The sequence below is a fragment of the Crocuta crocuta genome, unplaced genomic scaffold (genome assembly GCF_008692635.1).
Source record: "Crocuta crocuta isolate KB4526 unplaced genomic scaffold, BGI_CrCroc_1.0 scaffold9, whole genome shotgun sequence".
NCBI classification, from domain to species: Eukaryota; Metazoa; Chordata; class Mammalia; order Carnivora; family Hyaenidae; genus Crocuta; species Crocuta crocuta.
The window spans coordinates 10,610,683-10,635,128 of NW_027551567.1; the positions used below are offsets into that span (position 1 = coordinate 10,610,683).

General features: G+C 33.8%; 1 protein-coding gene across 1 annotated transcript in view; it reads left to right on the forward strand.

The window, feature by feature from the left end:
• Positions 1 to 24,446, forward strand: part of PHIP (PHIP subunit of CUL4-Ring ligase complex) — a 116,746-nt gene that overhangs the window by 65,418 nt on the left and 26,882 nt on the right. The window contains exons 16-24 of the mRNA XM_077750355.1: positions 136 to 319; positions 2,568 to 2,685; positions 8,383 to 8,523; positions 11,196 to 11,272; positions 14,066 to 14,297; positions 17,674 to 17,793; positions 19,883 to 19,990; positions 20,727 to 20,851; positions 20,979 to 21,061. Coding sequence (XP_077606481.1) covers positions 136 to 319; positions 2,568 to 2,685; positions 8,383 to 8,523; positions 11,196 to 11,272; positions 14,066 to 14,297; positions 17,674 to 17,793; positions 19,883 to 19,990; positions 20,727 to 20,851; positions 20,979 to 21,061 — 1,188 coding nt within the window. The remainder of the gene's footprint in view (positions 1 to 135; positions 320 to 2,567; positions 2,686 to 8,382; positions 8,524 to 11,195; positions 11,273 to 14,065; positions 14,298 to 17,673; positions 17,794 to 19,882; positions 19,991 to 20,726; positions 20,852 to 20,978; positions 21,062 to 24,446) is intronic.

Consider the following 24,446-nt stretch of genomic DNA (forward strand, 5'->3'; position numbering starts at 1 on the left):
TGGTTTGATTCCTGATTAGGTAATTTAATTGTTTTCATTAATAGGAAGTTTCATGTGGAAGATAGTATAGATTTTGTTTTCTGTTATAAGCTTATGTTTCTAAATAGAACTTACTATATTAATTTTTTCAATTAGGCTCTGTAAGTTCTACCTCAGAGGTTCATTCACCACCAAATGTAGGACTAAGACGTAGTGGACAAATTGAAGGTGTACGGCAGATGCATAGCAATGCACCAAGAAGTGAAATAGCCACAGAGCGGGATCTGGTAGCTTGGAGTCGGAGGGTTGTGGTACCTGAGCTGTCAGCCGGTGTAGCCAGGTAAGGGGAGTTATGAAGTTTTATGTACTGCAGTTGTTTATCTTCATTTTGAATTATAACCTTCAAAATATCTTTTCAAGTTTCTAATTTATTTTAAATTTTTCTGAGGGGTTAGTATTTTAAACTAGTTACGACTCTGAAGGAAAGTTAAGTTTCAATTGTATCATTTTCTAGAATGATTCATGTGAGTGATTCATGTGAAAGATATGGGGGGGAATGAGTTAAGATGAGTAGCATATTTAATAATCTTAGTTTATCTTGTTTAACTATATTTTAAAACCTATTTCATGAAGTTTGTTATAATATTTTATGGATTTTGGTGTGCACACCATATGCAGATAATTATAGTGAAATTACATGGTATTTACTGGTAATACATTATATAAACATTTTTTATATATTAAAATGGTTGTTTTTTTTTTTTAATATTTTTATTTTATTTCTAGGAGAGAGAGAGAGAGAGACAGCATGAGCAGGGAAGGGTCAGAGAGAGAGGGAGACACAGACTCTGAAATAGGCTCCAGGCTCTGAGCTGGCAATCAGCACAGAGCCCGACGCGGGGCTCGAACCCACGAACCGCGAGACCATGACCTAAGCGAAAGTCGGACGTTTAACCGACTAAGCCACCCAGGCGCCCCTAAAATGGTTGTTTAATGATTATTTTTATATTTGTATACATACATAAATTTTGATTTGATATAAATCTGTTTTCAAGGTCCATTTTGTTAAGGAACTTTATGTCTAGTAACTTTTGATTTCTTTTGATTTAGTAATGCATTATTCATGAATGTGGTTCATATGAACACAACTAATACTGACTACAGTTGACTCTGGAAAAACATGGGAGTTGGGATGTTGACTCCTGTACAAATGAAAACTTGCATATAACTTTTGACTACCCAGATACTCAACTAACTACTAATAGCCTCCTATTGAATGGAAACCTTACAGATAACAGTTAGCTAACACATATTTTGTATATTGTATGTATTATATATGGTATTCTTATAATAAAGTAAGCTAGAGAAAAGAAAATGTTATTAAGAAAAGGAGACAAGAAGTTTCTGTATTATTTCTAAAAACTATATGTGAATCTATGGTTATTCCAATAAATTTAATTTAAAAAGAATAAATAATGGAGCACCTGGATGGCTTAGTTGGTTAAACATCTGACTTCGTCTCGGGTCATGATCTCATGGTTCATGGATTCAGGCCCCATGTCGGGCTTTGCACTGACAGTGCAGACCTTGCCTGGGATTCTCTCTGCCTCTCCCCAACTTGGGCATGTGCTTGCGTGCCTTCTCCCTCTCCCACCCTCCCCCCCCCNAAGTAAGTGAATAAACTAAAAAAAAATTAAGATCAAACAAAAATTAAATCAAGGCCATTATTTTCACAAGATTTAAATTTACTCATTTTATTTTCCACTTAGAATTATGACCAGTTGCATTAGAGATTCTGCAGTTAAGTAAAATGACAACATTAATATACTCTAGTAATAAAATCTCCACATTATAGATCTATTCCAGGTTTGAACATTAACTCCCATCCAACTGAAATCTCCAGGGAAAAATTAACATTCAAACATTAAATAGCCCTGCAGGTCAAAACTTTAAAGTTGTAAGGAATTAAAGTAAAAACTAAAATTCTCTTGCCCTTATAAGTTAGGTTCCATGAAATTAAAGTTCACAATTAATGTTCTTCAACTTTTTTTCTGTTGCTCACTTTCAGCTTGATGCCTGGAATGAGTTGAAATTTTTTTCAATAGCTGAAGCTATACCTGCTTTTCATTGGAGAGAACATAGTTCTTTTAGGGCATTAGGAGTTATATCAGTCTCAAGGTTCTCTTACGCCTCTTTTTTTAAGATTCTAACCATCCATGGGCACAAGATATCATCTCAGCCCTACACTGACATAACTTTAAAAAATAAATCCAATTTCTAACCCTTGAAGCAGTTACCTTAGGATAATCATGTTCTCAGAACGGAGTACTTGATTTGCTAGAGACCATGAATAGGAGCATAGGATCAAGTTCAAGTAGACATTCTCTTTTTCCAGTATTCCAGTCATTTAATACCAAATGTCCAGAGCTCATAGCCTATGCATTTAAACTCAGAAATTGTTATCACATCCTCTACCTGAAAAATAAACATCAGGGGTCACGTTCCTTCTGTGACACTGAACATGCCTTTCAGAGTGAAATCAGTTATAAAAATTCTAGATTAATGTGTGGCTTTTAATTCTCTTTCAGTAGGCAGGAAGAATGGAGAACTGCAAAGGGAGAAGAAGAAATAAAAACTTACAGGTCAGAAGAGAAAAGAAAACACTTCACTGTTCCAAAAGAAAATAAAATGCCTACTGTTGCAAAGGTAAATAATGATTAGTTTGATGTTATTTTGCTTCATAAGTATAATGACTATTTTAAGGCCCTTTTGTAATTAAAAATGTTAACATTTTAAAAAGGATATTTCATTAATGAAATAAAGTTCATATAGTTAATTCTGATTACCTCTTTGGATGATCAATTACCACTTTAATTTTATTTTACTGCCTTCAAGCATACCTTTTCCCCAGCTGCCAATTATTACTTGCCCATTAAATGTAACAAATTCTATCACAAACCTAATAAGCAAGATCTTTTTTCAGTTCTGCCATTGATTGCACACTCTAAAAGTTTTTTTGGTTTTGTTTTGTCCTATGCTTTTTTTCTGTTTTGTACCTGTTCTTATAGGTAAGTCAGCTATGCTACTATAAATAATAGTTCTTATTATCTCCATTAAAAGAAATTGTTTCTATTAGTTTGCCTTGTTGGTTTCTCTGTCTTCCTACTCTGGAAAAACTTTTGGCTCTGGTAGATTTCACTTGGTCATTCCCTAATCTGAAAAAGATGTGTACTTATCTTCTTGAGTGTCAAAGAATCACAATGATCTATTCTTCCATTCTTTTTCAAACCATCTTGACTTGGAAGCTTCAGAGCCTTAAAATTAGAAATTGAAGTAAACTGTGGAGCTTTTTTTTTTTTTTACTTACAAGTCAACATCTAAGCAGCGATCTAAACAAAAAATAGTTTCTTGATCCTGCTTTGTTCTCCTTTCTCTTTCTATTTGAGTTCCTTAAAACTATTGTATATTAGTCTCCCTTGCAAGAACTATCTTTTCTTTATTTTTATTTTGTGACTCTTCATTTTAAAGGACTCAAGTGGTCCTTTGCTATTTTATATTTTCCCTTTTTTAGGAGTATCATACTCTGGGATCAGTAGGTCCCCACAAAGGTTCATGTTAGTATATGAAGTAATCTTTTGTTTTCCGGGGCTCTTTTTGGTTGGTTGGTTGGTTGGTTGGTTGGTTAGTTTTCATGGTGGCTAAAAAGCATACCCTTTTCTGGATCCTTTGTTCAGAATCCAAGGATGTGGTGATATAAACTCATGTAATGATGGTGAAAGTTTGTATTGCTACCAGTTTCTTGGATGGGATATGGAAATATCTATTAAAATTAAAAGAACATGCTTACTTTTAATCCAGTGGTAGTTGGGTTACTTTAAGAATGGGTTTTTGGGGCAGCACCTGGGTGGCTCAGTTGGTTAAGTGTTTGACTTTGGCTCAGGTCATGATCACGTTTCATGAGTCCAAGCCCTCCGTCAGGCTCTACACTGACAGCTCAGAGCCTAGAGCCTGCTTCAGATCTGTGTCTCCCTCTCTCTGCTCTTCCCCCACTTGTGCCGTCTCTCTCTTTCTCTCTCTTTCTCGCAAAAATAAACATTAAAAAAATTTAGAAGATGGGTTTATTTTTTTAATAGAAAAGTACTGATATAAATGTATGTACATATATATATGTGTCTGTGTGCTCAGGCATTTATGGTTTCTTTGGTGGCAACCTAGAATGACTTTAGTGTCCATTGGTGGAAGAAAGGTAGGCTGTCATTATATCTGTATATCCATGGAATATTACACAGCTTTTTAACAAAATGAGTTAGAACTCTGTTGCCTTGGAGAAATGTTTATGATTAAGTGAAAAAACAAGTACAACAAATGTTTTTTGTTTTTCAAATTTTATAAACATAAAGGTTTGAAAGCATACCTGCAGGTGTACAAATTAGGAGATGGCCATCTTTCATCTCAGAGTTGCAGTGTTTTTTTCTTCTAATAATAAAAGGTAGTATGCAGGTAGGAAGTATAAATTAATACAAAAAAACTGTATAGAAAGCAATAATGATGATAACAACAGGATTTTTAGCAGTAAGTTTCATCCAAAAAAAAAAAAATACTTGGCTTAAGTAAATAGAAATAATATTTTCTCTGATGTAAAAGCCTCAGTCGGTGGTCCTGGCCCAAGTATGATGACCTGGGTGTTGAGAACTGAAGCTCTTTCATTTTTCTGATTCTTATGTGTGAATTTGAACTCCTGCCTCCAGATATCAGCATTCTCATTTAAAGATGCAAGATGAAGGATCAGGTCACTGAGGAAAGTGTAGAGAGCACATCTGCTCTCCTGAGGAACTCTCCTTGAAGTTGCTCTGCAGCATTGTGCTAAATAGCCAATTGACCAGAATTTAGTAATGTGAAATTCTGACAAGGAAAAAAAACTTTTTTGTGCAAAAAAAGGGAGAACACGTGTTGGTTGACAACCAGCTTTCCCTCCCACTGCATTATTTATTATGGCATTAAAAATGTTAATGTTCTTTGATTTGGAATTTATCTTAAAGAAATAGAAAATTGTGGAGAAAGCTTTACAAAATGGAACAAATAGCAATTTTTAAATGAATTTGAATTGTAAGTGAAAATGTTAAATGAAAGAAGTAGGGTACATTACATTCTTCGTGCATTACTCACAGTTTATTATTTTAGTTGACCCCTATTTTCCTTTTTATACCCTTTTAAATATCCTAGAATTACAAAACCCTTCAGTAATCCTTTTAGAGACAATCCAGGTAGAGTGAATCTTGTGTCCTTGTATGTGAAAATGTCTTTTACTTCATATAGCTGTTACTCGTAGCCATTTGGACAAGAGTAAGGCTGAAGTGTAGGGCAGGGTTCTAGTGATGAGTGGTTGTGGAGAAAGAACTGGAGAGTTGAAGTGGATGAAGGAACAGGGAATGGTTGAACTCAGATTGCAGTATGATGGGTCTTGAAGTACACATCTCCTTCACCTATGCACATTCAGAATCTGTTTTAGGAGTAAAATGCAATACCTAGATTTTTGCTCTTTTCTCTCCTCCTTCTCAGTGCAATATTAGCACCCAACATGCTTGTGAAGTCAAAGCATGATGGGGAGAACAAAACCACACTACAGATGGACTTACATGACTTACATAGGGAAACTAATGGCATGCACAGAACAGATATTTGAAATAGCATATTCTCAGAGAGTTCGGAGAGGATATTGGAAACATATAACCGTCAGCAGTTTTGGAGAGGATCCTATTAGATATATTGTGATGAAACACATCATTGTTGAAACAGAGAACTCAGTGGATGACCTGACTAGAAGAATATAAGACACTGAAAAATGAGTTAGTTGGCTGGAAAGTCAAGTTGAAGAACTCTCCCAGAATTTATCAACAGAAAATGAAATAACGGGAAGAATGACGAAAGTGTAAAAAGCAACATACATATTTATGTGATATGTATATAGGTATATGTAAAGAGAGCATGTAATATTAGAAATAGTGGTGTAAGTATTATTTAATGAGTCTCTGAAGAAAAGATAATAGAGGAAGGAAGGAGTTGAAAAAACAATGAATCTGAATTTTCTTAAAATTAACTTCTGGCTATGTGCCAGACAGGATAAACAAGATAAAAATGATAGAGAATTGAAAAATTTTAAACCTCAACTAAGCACATGATAGATTTGAAAACATGTAAAACAATGTTCTGAAAGTTTCCTGAGAGACCCAGAATTCCCTGAAAATGAACATAAACTTGATTAATGTTACGTAACTTCTCATTCGGTGTTAATAATATGAATTCCATTGAACACCTCATAGAAGATAGGAAGAAATTGTTATGAAACCAGCACCTGCATTAAGAAAATTGGGTCGGGTACCTGGGTGGCTCACCATTTGTGAGCTTAAGCCCGAAATCGGTCTCTGTGCTGGCAGCTCATAGCTTAGCCCCGCCTCAGATTCTGTGTTTCCCTCTCTCTCTGCCCCTCCCTTGCTCGCGCTCTGTTTTTCTCTCAAAAATAAACCTTAAAAATTTTAAGAAAAAAGATTGGCTGTAACCTCTACAACATAGCATTTGTTCCAATTTCGGTTGGAAAATTCGGTTGTTAGAACCAAATGCTAACGTACATTGGTTCAGGGGATGGAAAATCACCTGTAAAGATGACAGTGCCAGTGGAACCATGCTGCTTGTAGTTCTGGACAGTTTTGACATCCTTCCACCAACTCATCCAGCTGACAGACTTTTGTGCCTGCCCCTCCATGTTGTCTATAAAATTGGGTGGTATTGGTGCTGTCCCCACAGGCCTAGTGGACCCTAGTATTCTCAGACCCAGCATGGTGGTCGCCCTTGCATCAGTCACCATTACAATTTTAGTAAAGTTTGTTGAAATGTGTGTACCATGAAGCTTTGAGTGAAGCTCTCCCTGGGGCTAATGTGGGCTTTAGTGTCAAGAGTGTGTTTATAAACAATGCTTGCCCATGGCACTATAGCTGCTGACAACAAAAATAACCCACCAGTGCAAGCAGCTGGCTTCACAGTGCAGATTATTATCTTGAGTCATCCAGGCCAAATCAGTGCTCGCTATACACCTGTGCTGAATTGTTACACAGCTCCCATTGCTTACAAGTTTGCTGAGCCAAAGGAGAAGATTGATTGCAGTGTCCTGGGAGGAAGCTAAAAGATAAATCTGAATTTTTGAAATCTGTTGATGTTGCGAGAGTTGATACAGTTCCTGGCAGGCCTATGTGTGTTGAGAGCTTCTCTGACTGTCCTCCTCGGGGTCATTTGGCCTTCTGTGACATAAGACAGTTGCTGTGGGTATAATCAAACCAGTGGACAAGAAAGCTGCTAGAGTTGGCAAGGTCACCAACTCTGCCCAGAAAGTTAAATGAATATTATCCCTAGTACTGGCCACTCTGTCTTAATTAGTAGTGGAAGAGATATCTCAAAACTGTTTGCCTCAGTTGGCCATTTTAAGTTTAAGAAACTGCTTAATGATAGTAATGCATTGTAAACTCTTGAAAGAACCTTTTGTGGTCATTTGGAGTGTGTGGGTGGGGGGGACAATTTTAAGGAAATTAGTTTTTAAATCTGTATTTTTATTGGAAACAACTTGGCCAGAAAACTGTCACAGAATTTTGAGACCCATTAAAACAAAGTTTGATGAGAAGGGGCAAAAAAAAAAAAAAAAAAAGGAAATAGTTTTAGTTTCAAAGTTATTTTCTGTCACTTTTAAGATTTTCTTATTGTATGGTATATATTCATTTATGATGTATTACATAAATGAATCTGATGTCAATCTTTTTTTTTAAAGTAATCTTTATTCTAGTTTTTATATTTACAAGTAGTCTTATTTTTTCAGGTGTGGATTCTTAGATTTGTTGGGTTTGTCACCATGTTGGATTTTCTCAGTTTTTTTTTTTTAATCATTGTTAATTCTGTTCTCATCTGCTGCATTCAGTCTACAGCTGAAGAAAGATAGCCAGCTACCTGGTGTCCTAGGTCCACAGTGGCAGGGTAGTTTGTGATAAACATTATGCTTTCCAGTTTGCCCCTGCCTAATGACATATGTCTCACAGCCCATGGTCCTCTTTGTTACAGCTGTTCTGTAGTTTTAGTTTGGGTATAGGAGAATTTGTTAGTCTGTATCGCTTAATCAGAAAAAAATTTTTCTAAGCTAACTTATCAGCAGGTGAATTTTCAGCATTTCTCAAACCTGTAATTTAACTTAAATATTTACTAATGATTTAGTATTAAAATATGTGAACTGTTACTGTAGTCCACTTATGTGATTATCTTAAATATGAATGGATTTTTTTAAATGAAAAAATATATAACTTTTAAAGGAAAAAGCATGCTCTTTAATCACACTTCAAATAAAGAAATTTAATTACTTTTTTCCAGAATCATGCTCATGAGCATTTCCTGGATCTTGGAGAATCCAAACGGCAGCAGACAAATCAACACAATTATCGTACAAGATCTGCATTGGAGGAGACTCCTAGACCTTCAGAAGAGCTAGAAAATGGCACTAGTTCTTCAGATGTAAGATCTCAGCACATTCATAAATTTGTTGCCAGTTTTACTTTTTTTATAATGACTTTTTTTGTATGCATTGATGTATTTATAGATGTAGCTCAAAAATGATGTTTCCTAGGTCTTACAATGATAGTGATAGCTTCCATTTACCAAAGACTTATTATGTATGTTTTAGGCATGGGATTATATTCATAATCCCAAACCCATAAAACAAATACATATGAATGAATTATTTCTATTTTATGTATAAGGGATCTGAAGTTCAGAGATGTTTAGATTACCTATGTACCTAATTATTAAATGGTAGAGCAAAAACTAAACCCAAGTTCCTTTTTACACTAAAGCCAACCTTTAATACCATAAAGCTCTAGTCTGTAATTATAATAACTAATTAATAGACACTTGGCAATTTTGGCTAGTTTTTTATCTCTGTACCAGTTTATGACTTTCTCAATCTTTCACATTTTCCTTGTGTATAATTATTTCTATAATACCATTGTCCCTGTTAAATTCTATGTTCTCCCAACAAAGGCAATTTATGATCATAAATTAATCTTAAGTATTTACAACATTTCCCTTCCCCTCCCCACCATCCTAATCATCCCCTCCCCCAGTAAGGTGAAAAACTATGATCCTGTTGACTACTACACATTTAAGAAGCAACATTAGACATATACAAGAATTCTCTGAGTATATTCTACTCTGTAGACATGGCAGTAAAACTCAAACTGTGAAAGTATGCTAACCGGAATTGAGAAGTTAATCTCCAGTGGCTTCAGGTCCTAGTATGGCCAGGTCAAAATGTCCAATCTAGTAAAAAGACCAAATATACTAATAACATAATTTTGATACATGACAATTTAGATATTCACATAAGAGAAAATATATGTGAGTTAATTATTTGCCTTTATAAAATATTTATTTTTGAAAGACTTAGTATGATTCTTTTAGTAATATGTTTCTATAAAATATTCTAAATATGATTAAACTTATTAGAAACATTTCTGCATACATCCATTACAATTGAAAAAGTTCACTAAATTCTTCATTTGTCTTCAAAACTAATTTGCTTATACTTTAACATACATCCAGAGCAACTGAATAAATTTCTAGAGGAATACATTGAGAGCAGAGTATCACCTTGGGTACAATATATTAATTAACAGAAAGAATCCTGTTTCTTTTAGTTCAAATATTTTGTACTTCTGTATAGTACTTCTTAATTTTCTACTAAGAGTATAGAAGTACATTTCTCTCTCTCTAAAGAAGTTATATATATAGTAAGATGGGAATAATGAGATCATTTGTTTAAATTATTTTTTTCTGTTATATTGAGCAGAGATTAAACTTACTATTGGTTTTGATCTTTTCATATTTGCTTAGTTCTCAAAACTTTGTGGAATAGTTGCATAAGACACAGTTTTCATTATTAAGACATCAAAAAGAAAAATTTCCTCCCAAAATATGCTATTTTATTTAATTAATAAAGGAATACATCCCATTATCATCTTGAAGAATTGTGTGAATATACCCAGCAAGTGTAAATACTAAACCATTCTTGTGGAGAATAGTCTAAGCTTTGGAGTAGCTTAGTTGCTTATTAATGGTGCTGCCTACGGTACATTTCTTAACCTTTTTAAACTCTAATTTCTTTTACTTAAATAACTGCTCCCTATCACCAGCAGTGTTTTGTCTAAGTCAAATGGGATAGTATATACAACATGCTTTGAATAATTTCTGAAATAATGCTAAAAGCTTAATTAAGGTGAGCTGTTATTTTTATTGGACCATAAAGTTTTATTTGAACAAGGGAGAAATTGTATAAGATTTTGTGACCTGGAAAACAATTTTTATGAAGAAAATGGCTTCACCAGAATATCCTACGTTGAACAGAATATAGTTACTGAAGAGAAACAGTGGGTAGTTTTTAATCCTCTGCGATTTGTATAGAGTAATAAATAAAATGTAAACTCCTGGTATAAGCTTCTCAAAACATCTGTAGAAAAACCTTAATTTTTAAAAAGACCCAGGAAGTAAAAGTTGATTCCCATTGTTAATCTATAGAATTTGTTAATATCCAATCTGGAAGATACATTGAGGCTTAAAAACAACAGCAAACAGAATGTGTTAATCACCTGAGAGATTGCTCTGAATCCATTATTAATAGGTATTATTTTGTTGGCTACATTTAATAATTTCGTTGGATAAAAATATAAGGCCTGTGTTTCACAGCTCACTAATGGTTTTAATGGTTGTAAATGTACGATATGATTGGTACTCTCAGATATCACTGATACTGTATGATTGGTACTCTCCGATATCACTGATACTTTTTTTTTATTGTTATGTAATAACATAGAACAAATGAGATTTAAAAAATTTTTGGACATTCAAGATGCTTTAAAATATATTATTTCCCATTATGTTTGTTCTATATAATCACACATGCGTAACTGTTTAGCAGGGATGCATAAAGCAAATATTTGTTAGGTATATTTCCTTCGAACTACCTCATTCATGTTAGCGTGCATTTTTAAAAGTTATTATTTTTAAGTTAAATCCAAGTTAGTTAACAGATAATGTACTGATTTCAGGAGAATTTAGTGACTGATATTTTCTATAATCATAGAATGTTATTGTAAAATTACACAATAAAATATATATTAAATATTTCTTAGGAAGGTGAAGTTGTTGCTGTCAGTGGTGGAACATCTGAAGAGGATGAGAGAGCATGGCACAGTGATGGCAGTTCTAGGTAATCATCAAATTTCTATTTCTGAAGAAGTAGAAAGCTGAAGATTCTTTTTATCAGCAACACATTTCAAAATTTCTTTGGGTTTGGGTTGGTTTTGGGGGCACCGAGGTGGTTCTGTTGGTTAAGCGTCTGACACTTGATATCACCTCAGGTCATGATCTCACTGTTGTAAGATCGAGCCCTGCATCAGGCTCCAGACTGAGCATGGAGCCTGCTTGGGATCCTCTCTCTCCCTTTCTCTCTGGTTCCCCCCCCCCCCCCGTAAATAAATAAACTTAAAAAAAATAAAATTGGCTCTTCTTCAGAGGTCTTTTTGTGGTTGGCCAAAATTTAGGCGATTTTCCTTTTGAGACATTTTATCTTAGCAGAAAAAAAATTGTGGTTATTGCAATTAGATTTGCAAAATGATGCTTTTAATTTACCTTCTTAGTTGATCTTTCATCTTATGAATCCTATTATATGTAATAACTACAAATTATTTTCATTACTTGTTTTGAGAAATATTTAAGCATTAAATTATTAAACTAATGAGATCTTGTAGAATTGTCTATTTTATATAGTATACTTTGTTAAATGATAATTATTTCTTCCAGCAATGAGAATAAACTTTCCTCTTTTGTTATTCCTATCCCATTTGACCATGTAAGTGAGGATTCTTTATCTCCTTATACTGGTGATCTACATTGTTACAGGGCTGATCTATGCTGACCCTATAAGGTCTTAGTACCAAGAAAGTTTAGCCTTTGATTATATTTAGCTCCTTATACTTAATCCCTATCAGCAGTAGCTCTTAAAATTGCCAAGGAAACCAAAAGGTGGAGGTTATAAGAATTCCTAATATCAGTGTTAGAATCAAGGGCTTTCCTATTCCTACAGCAATGACTCCTAGTAATGATATGTACGTGCCCGTGGTTGTATCTGGAAGATTTCTATATTTGAAACAGGGCAATTAAAGAAACACTCTCTTTTGGCTCAGCAATAGAAAATAGAGTATCTCGACCATGAGAAAACATAGAGGTTCATGTATTGAAAAAGCAATAGTGGCTTCAGCAGTTAGGGGCAGTTGTAAAGATCATAGGCTCTGCAGTTTGTATTTGATCTGTGTTGGCATCAGATTTTCTGTAAGTGCTGAGTGCTCCGGAGAGTAGCAGCTGTGAGTATTTGGTAGGTGCCATTTATAGTGACCATGGGCTGGAGTTAGTATAAATAAATGCTCGTAAGTTGAGGACAGCTTATTCTTGGATAGATGTTTGCTCTGCAGATGCATTCTCATGCATCCAGTATAGAATCTGAAAATAGTTTTTATATTCTTTTAAATCATTTTCAAATTAAAATAAAGTCATGAAGTCATACTAGAAAGCACCTTAATTATTTGATTCTTATCTGTAATGATTATTCTTGGCGAGATATAGGTAGATGCTTATTAGGGATATTGAGTACAGGAGTAAAAAGTGGTGGTAGTAGAATAAAACTCCAGAAAAATCTCTCCCTTCCATGTTAATCTTAGAGAAGTAAGGTTATACATTATCACTAAATATAAGTAAACTAATTATTGATTTTAACATAGTATAACTTAGATTTCTTTAAGGCATTTATTTTAAACTTGTACAAAATCAAGTAACATTCTCATGTACTAAAATTAGAAGATGACATAACTGCATTCTTTGTTTTGCACCAACATCCGTTCAGTAAACGTGGATCTTTTGAAGGTACACTGAAAAGAAACGGCAAACATGAGTAGTAGTGATACATAAAACACTAAGGCCTGTAGTTTTCAGAATTATGGCATTCTTTGAAGCATAAGATATATCTAAAGTATATGTAGATGATGAGTAAAATTTGCAAGCACAACCTTCCTACTAGGCTGGAGCACTTCGGACAAACCCCACCTCACCCTCACTTAATACCCAGCTATCATGAAGGTACCAATATTCTGCCGTCAGAATTCCAGTGGTGAAGAGTTCCCTGCTCCTCTCAAAAAAGCAGTCGAATGCTCTTCCCCAACGTTGATATCTCTGTGGTATCCAAAACTGTCTTTCTGCTGTTGCTAGGATTGAGGAAAGTGACCCTCTGCTTTTTATTTTTGTATGGCCCACAATATTTTGAACATATGCAGTACTCCTCAGAAATTAATTTTTTTTAATGTTTTTTTTTTTTTACTTATTTCTAAGAGAGAGAGACAGTGTGAGCAGGGGAGGGTCAGAGAGAGAGAGAGAGAGAGTCACAGACTCCGAAACGGGCTCCAGGCTCTGAGCTGGCAGTCAGCACAGAGCCCGACGCGGGGCTCGAACCCACGAACTGCGAGATCATGACCTGAGCGAAAGTCGGATGGTTAACCGACTAAGCCACCCGGGCGCCCCAGAAATTAATTTTTTAAGTTTATTTAATTTGAGAGAGAGAGAATCCCAAGCATGCCCCCCACCTACAACGAGGAGCCAACATAGGGCTCAAACTCACAAACTGAGACCATGACCTAGGCTGAAATCATGAGTTGAATGCTCAAATGGCAGAGCCACCCAAGTGCCTCAGAAATTAATATTTTTGTTAAAATCATAGAAGGCACTTAAATTCATTATTTCGATTAAAACTAAAGCCTTATTTATCTTAAAAAATTTTTTCAGATGTTTAAGTAAGTTAAGCCTACAGAATTTTAAGAAACGGTTTAGAACAAGAGTTGAAAGTTAAGGAAATATTTTTAGTTTATTTAGTATGTTATTCTGTCATTCTTTATTCCGATAAAACAGTCTTACAGTGTATCTTTTTCTATTTTTTAAATCCCTTTTTGCCTTCTAGTGACTACTCTAGTGATTATTCTGACTGGACAGCAGATGCAGGAATTAATCTGCAGCCACCAAAGAAACTTCCTAAGCATAAAACCAAGAAAGCAGAAAGCAGTTCAGATGAAGAAGAAGAATCTGAAAAACAGAAACAAAAACAGATTAAAAAGGAAAGGAAGAAAGTAAATGAAGAAAAAGATGGACAAATATCACCAAAGAAAAAGAAACCCAAAGAAAGAAAACAAAAGGTTTCTTTTTTAATATAAATTAATGTTTTCTCTGAAAACAAAGCACACATTTTAAAAGTGCCGTTGATTAGCAAATATTGTTGAAGTGTACCAGCAAGTAGTGTTGGAAAAAACTCAGAAGTATACAGTAGTAAAATATAGTATGTCAAAACATTTAATTTTCTCAAGTTTTAAATGATTAGTACCTGTGAGTATTTACTTGTAGAATTATATTATCTATACTGAGCATTTAATCTTATCAGGTTTTGTTTGGTAATCTTTTGGGATTTATTCATTAGTGTATGTAAAAAAATTTTAAAACATACAGTTTTATTAGTCTTTTAATGCTTTTTGACCATCCTTATTGACTGTTATTGCTGAAAATAACCAGAAAGAGTAGAGCACACATGACCTGGAATAATAATGACAGAACTTGTTATAGTTGACCACAAGGCAAATATGAATCTAAAGTTAGGATACTCCTGTTGTTAACAAGCTTTCATTAATTTTCAGAGAGTATGAACCATGATTAGATGCTCCTTAGGTCAGTAGCAGTATTGATTTGATCACCTTATCTTTAGTGTAGGTAATTTGAGACAAATCAGAGAAAGTAAGAGATAAATGTTATGGAAATAAGATCTGTCAGCTCTTATGGAAATGAAATTCTTTTAAGAAAAATAAGAGCTGTTTAACTTTTGCTCTAAAGTAAATGAAATATAAGGGACATGTTTTCTATTCCCCAAAAGACTATAAATAGAAAGTATATTTGGTTAAATAAACAACAAGGAAGATTTTTTTAACCTGTTTCATTTTTAGAATTGTTAATTATAGATTTAAATACTAGGGGGACTGTCTATCTCAGGAGGGCTTTGAAAATTTTAAGAATACTTCTGTTTTTAGTGTTTATTTTATCTGCATCATATGAGGTCTTGCTTGTTTCAGCTTTATAATTATTAATTTGAATTCCACAGCCTACTATTCTTATCACTTACTTTGCTTTTGTCTGGGCATGATGTACCAAAGAGAGTATCACACATATGTGCTATATTTTCTCTTGTGTGTTGCCAGTGATGATAAATGTAGGCTGACCCGTTATTTTATGTGGTACACAGATTGGTTGAAGAAAACTGATTTAGCTTTCTATCTGAGTAATGAACTTTTTTTTTTTTTCTTATCTCAAGATCAGTGTTCAGTCACTGTGAGAACATAATTTTTTTGTCCCAAGAGTGCAGTTTACCTCACCTGGTTCCTTTTGATTTGACAATTGTATGTAAACTAGCACCTAGGGCTTTTTCATGCAATGCCACATTTGGACCCACTGTTATTATTTGGCATATTTTAATTTCACCATTTTTCTTAAAGTATTACAACAGGATCTGTGTGCTACTAAATTTATGTGGGACAGACTTTAAATATCATGAAGTAAGGCTATTACAGACTGTTCTCTTTAATTTGGTTTTTGCACATGTTTTAGTATTAGCCTGCCTATGGATCTAACAATAGATAGAATTGATCTTATTCTTTAGTCTCCTTGTTATCCCAAATAAACACAATATTTCCCTTCTAATGTGGAGTCCTAGAGCTAGAAAGTAATAGAGATCATTAAGTAATATTTACTCCAAGTATAAACAGATGAAGATATTTTCCCTATGACTAATTGTATTCAAATTAAGCAAAAACCAGTAATGCAGATAAAGAAAATGCTTATTAATAGAGTTCTCCAGAGACGCAGTAAAGTCATCTCAGATGTATCTGATATAAGTCTGTTAACACTGTCAGGAACTCTGGAAACCAGATCAATAAATTTTTATTGAAGGCTTACAGTTTATAAAGCAATAACAATGGATAAAAAGAAATATAAGATATAGTACTTACTCTGAAAACAATGTGTGATTAACAAGTTCCTTGAACCCCCCCAAGATAAAAATAGAATATCACATTGTCTAATGTTTAATTGCCAGATTAATTTTAAAGATGATAGCTCAAATCAAATAAGGATACCTTTTCTTAGAGTACGTAAGGCTTCCAGAAGTAAGATGTGAGGTAGACCTGGAAGAATTTCCATGAATAGGAAGGAAAGGTATCAATTATGTGTATCTCCAAAATTTAAAAAAAAATACAAATGATGAGACTGGAAATTTGAGGAATATTCAGTGCATTTTATTTCCTAAGTGGTTTTAGGAACTAAGTGATAGAATTCTACTTTAAAAATTCTAGGCTTCCCAGGAGAATAAGATATATCATCATAATGATTTTTGGCTGTGCCATACCAAAGTCTTACAGTTATAAATATTATTAATATTTAATAGCCAACTTAACTTGGTTTCTTGTAAGCGTTCACTATGTCAGTCATTACAGGTATTTTCCTTACAGGGAGAAATATTTGTCTGCTGTAATTAATAGCCCATATTGAGGCTGGAATTACCAAATTTCAGACCTTTCCTACCTTTTTTTTTAAGTCAAAGGAAACTGTTTTCACACATTTTAACTTAAAACCTCAATGTATAAAACTGAAATCTGTGGCTCTAATTTTTTTTCTTTTTCAAGTTTTATTTAACTTAGTTAACATATAGTTTATGATTTCAAGAGTAGAATTTAGTGATTTAGTGATTTATCACTTACACTTAACACCCAGGGTGCTTTATCCCAACAAATGCCCTCCTTAATACCTTTTATCCATTTAGCCTATGCCCCACCCACCCACCTCCAGCATTCCCTCTCTTCTTTTATTTCCCCTCTTCCCTACGTTCATCTGTTTTGTTTCTTAAATTCTACATGAGTGAAATCATATGCTATTTGTCTTTTTGTATTTCACTTAGCATAGTACATTCTAGCACCATCTATGTTGCTGCAAATGGCAAGATTTTATACTTTCTTGGTGGCTAATATTCCATTGTATATATACACCACATCTTCTTTATCCATTCATCAGTCAGTGGACACTTGGGGTCTTCCCACAGTTTCACTGTTGTTGGTAATGCTGCTGTAAACATCAGGGTGCATGGACCTCTTCCAGTCAGTATTTGTATCCTTTAGATAAAATACCTAGTAGTGCAATTGCTAGGTCATAGGATAGTTCTGTTTTTAACTTTTGAAGAACTTTCGTAATCTTTTCCAGAGTGGCTGTACCAGTTGTTCACCTCCTTTTGTTCTGAATGTTGTCTGTAGGTTTTAGTTCATCTGGTTCTTTTTTTATGTGGTGATTTGGAGAGATTGAATAAGTATACTGCCACTGCTGCCATCTTCCCAGAATAAGATTTTTTAATGCTGAATATATATTTTTGTTCAAAGATCTCTTCCCCTTTTTATTTAATTACCTTTATAGTTATTTTAAAGAGCAGATTGAGAGATGAATGCTTTTGTGATAATATTACTTTATAATGTTCTAAACTCTTAGAGATTGGCTGTAGGAGAACTAACGGAAAATGGTTTGACATTAGAAGAATGGTTACCTTCAACATGGATTACAGATACTCTTCCCCGAAGATGTCCATTTGTGCCACAGATGGGTGATGAGGTACTTTGAAATTTTTAAGAACAATCTTATCTTTAAACTTTTTTTATAGCTCTTGAAACAGAACTGTAGAAAACGGCAGCAATCTCATGAAGTATCTCATTTTTAGGTGCTTGTAAGCTATGTACAGAAAAACTATAATTAGGAAAGCTCTAATCTTTTTTGAGGCCACTTGCCACTTTAAATATTCCAGTAGTAAAAACTAAATATTGTAAGAGAATGGGGATTTTATTAACATTTTAAAATCTAGTATTCTTTTTAATAGGAGGATTCTATTGCCAGTTTCTTTTTCTTTCTAAAAGTATATTTTTTTCTTAGATTAAGGCTTAAATATATAGCATGTTAAAGGAAAAATGAAATTTAGTATTTTATTTCTATTTAACTTTATATCATAAGTTTTCATTTAAATACAATGTTTATTATTTATTTATTGGATCATTTAAAGTATTTATTATCTTAGAATAAGAAATATTTCATTTTTAAGAAAATGTGATTGGCCATCATAACACTTAGGAATTTGAAATGAGAATATAAGATCTTAGGTCAAAATTTCCCACTCCAGGGTTCATGTCTTATTATTTTATGCATAAATGTTAAGAAGCAGAGTCCTCTGATATCCATTAGATAGGCAGTAATAAATTAGGAAGTACAATATGAGCTTCTTTAGCAAACCACACTAAGGAGCAGTAGAAAGTGGAAAATGATGGCTGAAAGAAAGAAAGAAAAGAAAGAAAAGGAAAGAAAGAAAGAAAAGAAAGAAAGAAAGAAAGGAAAAAGAAAAGAAAATAAAAAGAAAGAAAAGAAAAGAAAAAAGAAAGAAAAAAAGAAAACAAAGGCACCTGGGTGGCTTAGTCAGTTAAGCATCTTGACTTCAGCCCAGATCATGATCTCATGGTTTATGGGTTGGAGCCTCGCATTGGACTCTGCTGACAGCTTGAGCCTGGAGCCTGCTTTGGTTCTGTCTCTCCGTAACATTCCACCCCTCCCCCGTTCAGGCTCTGTCTCTCTTTCTCAAAAATAAACATTAAAAAAAAAGAAAAGAAAACAAATAATGCAAGAGTAACTCTAAAGAGCAGTCTGAAAAAATTCAAAGACCCTACTTAAGAAGATTTGAAATGCACAGAACATTCCCATATTGTTCTAACTTACACAGTGATAGATCCTAACAGACCCTTGAGCATCAAGAAGATGCTTGGTTAAATTATATGTATTATTTCCAGTGATAGATCCTCACAGATCTTTGAGCATCAAGATGATGCTTAATTAAGTTATATTTTTTATTTCCAGATAATTATATTTACTGTTACTAGAAAATGTGTAAGTCCTTGTAGAATAATTTTTTCAAAATGTTTGTCTTTTTAATTGTTGGTGCTTAAGCAGGTAAGTTCTCATTAGTCAGCAAGCACTATTCCTTCGTATGAAATTTCAAACAACTGGACCAGTAGTGATATTAATGAATACAATAAAAGTATGTAGAGTAATGGATATCCCCAAATGTTACTATGAACTTAATAACATTTAAAAAATTTTTAATAGCATTTCTTAACAGTCTCTAATTTTTTTTGTAGTGGGAAGAATAGATGGTGTCAGATTACTATGTCAAAAACCAGTTTTACAGGATGGAGGTCAAGTGGCAAATTTGACCTTCATAAAATAGAAACAAATATGTGCCTTGCTCTCTTCTTAACAATAAAATATATAAGTACATTTTTCATCTTAAAGTTTTCTGCATATGTACATACCACTTGCTACCAAAATAAGTGAATAATAAACTGATCATGACTCCTTACAACTTACTTTGTTATACAACATAGGTCAACTTATTTTGAATCCAAAACTAAAACAGTGAAACAAACAAACTTCTCATTTTATCCTCTTAATGTATAACCAAAGCAATGTTATTTAGAAGACTTTGTTTATGACTATGTGACATTAGGACCACTTTAGGAAAAGAAGGGGAAAAAATAAAATACTAGAATTTCTTTTTGTTCAAAGAACATTAAATCTCTCTTTGCAGTTTTAGCTGATACCTTGTATCTTGGGTTAAAAGAAAAATTCATGTTTTTAAATTGTGACTTTATTTACTTTTTAGGTTTATTATTTCCGGCAAGGACATGAAGCGTATGTTGAAATGGCCCGGAAAAATAAGATTTATAGTATCAATCCCAAAAAACAGCCGTGGCATAAAATGGAACTACGGGTATGGTGTTTATTATTTAAAAGTTGCAGTTCTAGATTATGTAGAAAATTGTATACTCTTTTCACTGTAGGAAACTGTTTCATGAAGATACCGTTTTTAGTTGAAGCAGTCCTGGAGAGTAGAAGATATTTAATTTTCAGAAAGACACAAGATTGAATTTACATACTCCTGTAGTTTATAAGTTGGGTACAAAGTGTAATTACAGAGAAAATTAGTACCTAACATCTAAGGTAAACTTCATATTTGTGAGTAAGTATTTCTAGATTTATCAGCCAGAGTTCAAAATTATGTAGAGGTCTTTGGAACTGTATTAGAAAACTTTTATTTCATTGAAGTTTTTCTCTTTTTAAGTTATTTATTTATTTAATGTTTCATTTTGAGGGTGTGTGTGAGTGGGGGTGGGGGGCGGCACAGAGGATCTGACTGCCCTGACTGTAGTGAGCCCAATGTAGGGCTCAAACCCACAAACGGTGACATCATGACCAAACCGAAATCTGAAGCTCAACCTACTGAGCCACCCAGGCACCACTCCTCTTTTTTAAAATTTTTTATTGAGATACAATTTGTGTACTATAAAATGCACAGATCTTCAGTACACAGGTAACAAATTTTTACATGCACAGGGTAGTCACCACCAAGATCAAGCTTGAAATGAATAAATGTTTTAATTACATGTATCAGTTTATTTTGTGTTTATTTTGTGAAGATGGTTTCTTATTTTTTATCTCTTTTTCAGGAACAAGAACTGATGAAAATAGTTGGCATAAAGTATGAAGTGGGATTGCCTACCCTTTGCTGCCTTAAACTTGCTTTTCTTGATCCTGATACTGGTAAACTGACTGGTGGATCATTTACCATGAAGTAAGAACTATAGAAAGAGGCAGTGGTTTCTCAGTATTGTAGATTGTTTATCAAGATTCAGATAAATTTGAACATTTAGGTATTTTTATGTATGTGACCTAATCAACTTGTTTCTGTTTGTAATTAGATACCATGATATGCCTGATGTTATAGATTTCCTAGTCTTGAGACAACAATTTGATGACGCAAAATACAGACGATGGAATATAGGTGGGTAATTTATTTAGAAGCCATACATGTTTGTTATTTTTTAATCTAATAAGTTATTTACTATTTTTAATAATTTAGAGAAAGATAATCAGAGAAATCTTCTTGCCGTTTATGGGAATGTTGATAGCAAAGTCAGTTATGGTGTCAGGTATTTAAAATACAGTGACCCTTCAGCAATGCAAGGATTAGTAGTACTTGACCACTTACATAATCAGAAATCTGTGTATAACTTTTAATTACCCAAAGAGTTAACTACTAATAGCTTACTATTGACCAGAAGCCTTACTGATGACATAAACAATTAATACATATTTTATACATGTATTATATACTGTATTCTTAAAATAGAGTAAGCTATAGAAAAATGTTATTAGGAAATTGTAAGGAAGAAAAAATGCATTTATAGTACTGTACTGTATATATAAGGAAAAAAAAATCCATGTGTGAATGGACCTACACAGTTCAAATCTGTGTTGTTCAGGGCTCAATTCTCCTTTTAATCTAAGTCATGCTGAAATTCTAAACATTGTATCTCAGATTTGGTAACTCATTAGATTGTTTATAGCTATTTCTTTAGCTATTTTATGTGTTGAATTAAATTTTCTTTTAAAAATGTAACAGAATTCAAAGTTGAAGCAAAAGAGGTCTTCCAGTTCAAAATGTTTAATGATTTGGACTGGGGCCAAAGCTAAACTGACATTTTCCTTTCATTTGTTTAATCTGTTATGATCTTTAAACTTAATATTGTGGGGCACCTGGATGGCTCCATCGGTGAAGAGTCCGACTTCAGCTCAGGTCATGATCTCATGGTTCGTGGGTTTGAGCCCCGCATCGGGCTTTGTGCTGACAGCTAACTCAGAGCCTGGAGCCTGCTTCAGATTCTGTGTCTCCCTCTCTCTCTGACCCTCCCCTGCTCATGCTTGTGTCTCTCTCTCAAATAAATAAAACATTTAAAAAAATTATTTAATAAATAAATAAACTTAATATTGTAATCAAGACTCAGTGAAACTTTAAAATTCTTAAAAGGTTCCAGACATTTAAGATGCATTCATATATGTACACATGGATGTGTAATTCATTAGTTGTTTGTTTGTTTTTTAAATTTTCAAACAGGGGCACTCTTTGGAGTGGCTTATTTGGTTTGAGAAAACCACATCAGTTGATACGCCAATCCATCTCTCTTCCAGTGCCATTGGAAGGCATTGGCATGGTGATTTGTCTTGTTTGGTCATGGTAAACTTAGAAATTTTTTAATGTGTGCTCTAAAAATAAAAATTAGAGAAATACAAGTTACCAAAATTAGAGACGTGGGAATTCTCAAAAAATTTACATTCATGTAAATTCCATTACAGCATTTTTCTGGAAGCTTTGAAAGATACGTTCTATCAAATAAAGAAATGAACTAAGGAAGGGAAAGACATGGAACCCCACACACACACACCACCACCACCAGGAAACCAGAAATCCAGAACAGTAAAGAGCCAAAATGAATTCCCAGTAATAGTCAGTAGAAGTCTCAGGATAGCACCTGTCTAGCAAGTTTATAAAATGACCAGTTCAGAAGATGTTGTCCTCTAAGAGCAGTCTTGAGGAAAAAAAGAAAATGGAACTGATGAATTATCTAATGTGTTTGACTTTGTTGGAAATTAAGTTGAATGTTTTATAATTTAAGCTTTTAGAGAATGTGGACTTTATTGTAAATTTAGAGAAAATAAACCACAAAACTAGTGAAGCTGCTGCTTATTAGAGAAGAAGGGAATTGTATACAGTTTGGCTCTGTAGCAAACAATACTTATATAGTCATGATAAAACAAAATAGATTAAATAAAAGACACATAATTTTTTATATAAGTATATGGAGAGGTCAGTACTTAATGTCTAAAATTAATGAGTGAAGCCATAGCTCTGTACTCATTTAGAAATCTAAAGTCAAGAAGAAAGAGTTAAAGATGTTTTTCTTGGTTTTAGTTACAAGCCTTTGGTACACTTGTTTTTTTAAATTATTTGCATGTGTTACTGGTAGATTTTATTTTATATATATTTTTTTTATTTTAGAGAGCATGAGTAGGGGAGTGGGGCAGAGGGAGAGAAGAATCTTAAGCAGGCTCCATACGGGGCCTGATCCATGGCCTTGGGATCATGAGCTGAACTGAAATCAGGAATCAGACATTCAACCAACTGAGCCTCCCAGACACCCCTAAATTATATTTTTTTAAATAAAATTTAAATTCTGACCTGCATCTCCACCCAGACCTGCATCTGCCAGTAAATTGGAGAATAAAAATTAACCATCAGAATTCAGGAATATTCCAGAAATGAGCTGATAACAACCTGTGGTTTCAGAAAAGTTTAAAGTTTACTCTGAATGGTGTACTCTATTCCTTGCTTAATTTCATTGTTATTCTGTAGTATTGTTCGTTGTGGTTGGGCATATATTATTCACTTCCTCTTCTTTAGCATAATGTCATCAGTATATGTAAGATTATAAAAAATGGCTCTTTGAAACTCATCCTTATGTTTACTGTAAGGTTGTGGTGGTACCAAGAATGCTGTATATTAATTACATGGTAGCTTCTCACTAAGCTCAGTGTCACTAAATGCATCTGAAAAGCAAATAGAGACTTGATCTGGTAGTAGATACGGTTTCCTGCCTAACATTGTCTGTTAGAATGCTTGAATCTGCATTTGGGTCCCGCATCATACGCATTCAAAGTTAGATATAATTCAACAGCATGCACTTGTGTTCTGTTAACTTACTCCTGGCTCCAACTTCCCTTTTTGTCATTAAATTTCTTTTGTCTTTTAATGAGTTAAAAGACACTCAGTCAGTTAAGCATCCAACTTTAGCTCAAGTCATGATCTTACAGCTTGTCACTTCAAGCTCCACATCAGGCTCTCCGCTGTCAGCTCACAGCCTGGAGCCTGCTTAAGAGCGTCTGTACCACCCTCCTCTCTGTCCCTTTCCTGCTCGCACGCGCGTGCTCTCTCTCTCGCTCTCTCTCTCTCTCTCTCTCACACACACACACACACACACTCTCTCTCTCTCTCTCTCTCTCTCTCTCTCTCTCTCTCTCTCTGTCTCTCTTTCTCAAAAATAAAGTTAAAATTTTTTTAAATTTCTTTTATCTTGTTTTTTTGTTTTTTATTTTTTTAATTTTTAATTTTATCCTCTATGTCTCTAAACTTCTAAATCGTTTTTTGGTAAAAAAAAAAAAATGAGAATGTAAACAAATACTTTCTCTTTATGGGTTTGAAAATGAAACTTATTCAGATGAGTTCTAAAATAACTAATTTGTTCAGAATCACACAGATATTTGAACGTAAGTCCTTCAGACCCTAACCTGTGCTCACCAGGAGAAAACCACTCTGTAATGTGAAAGCCCAG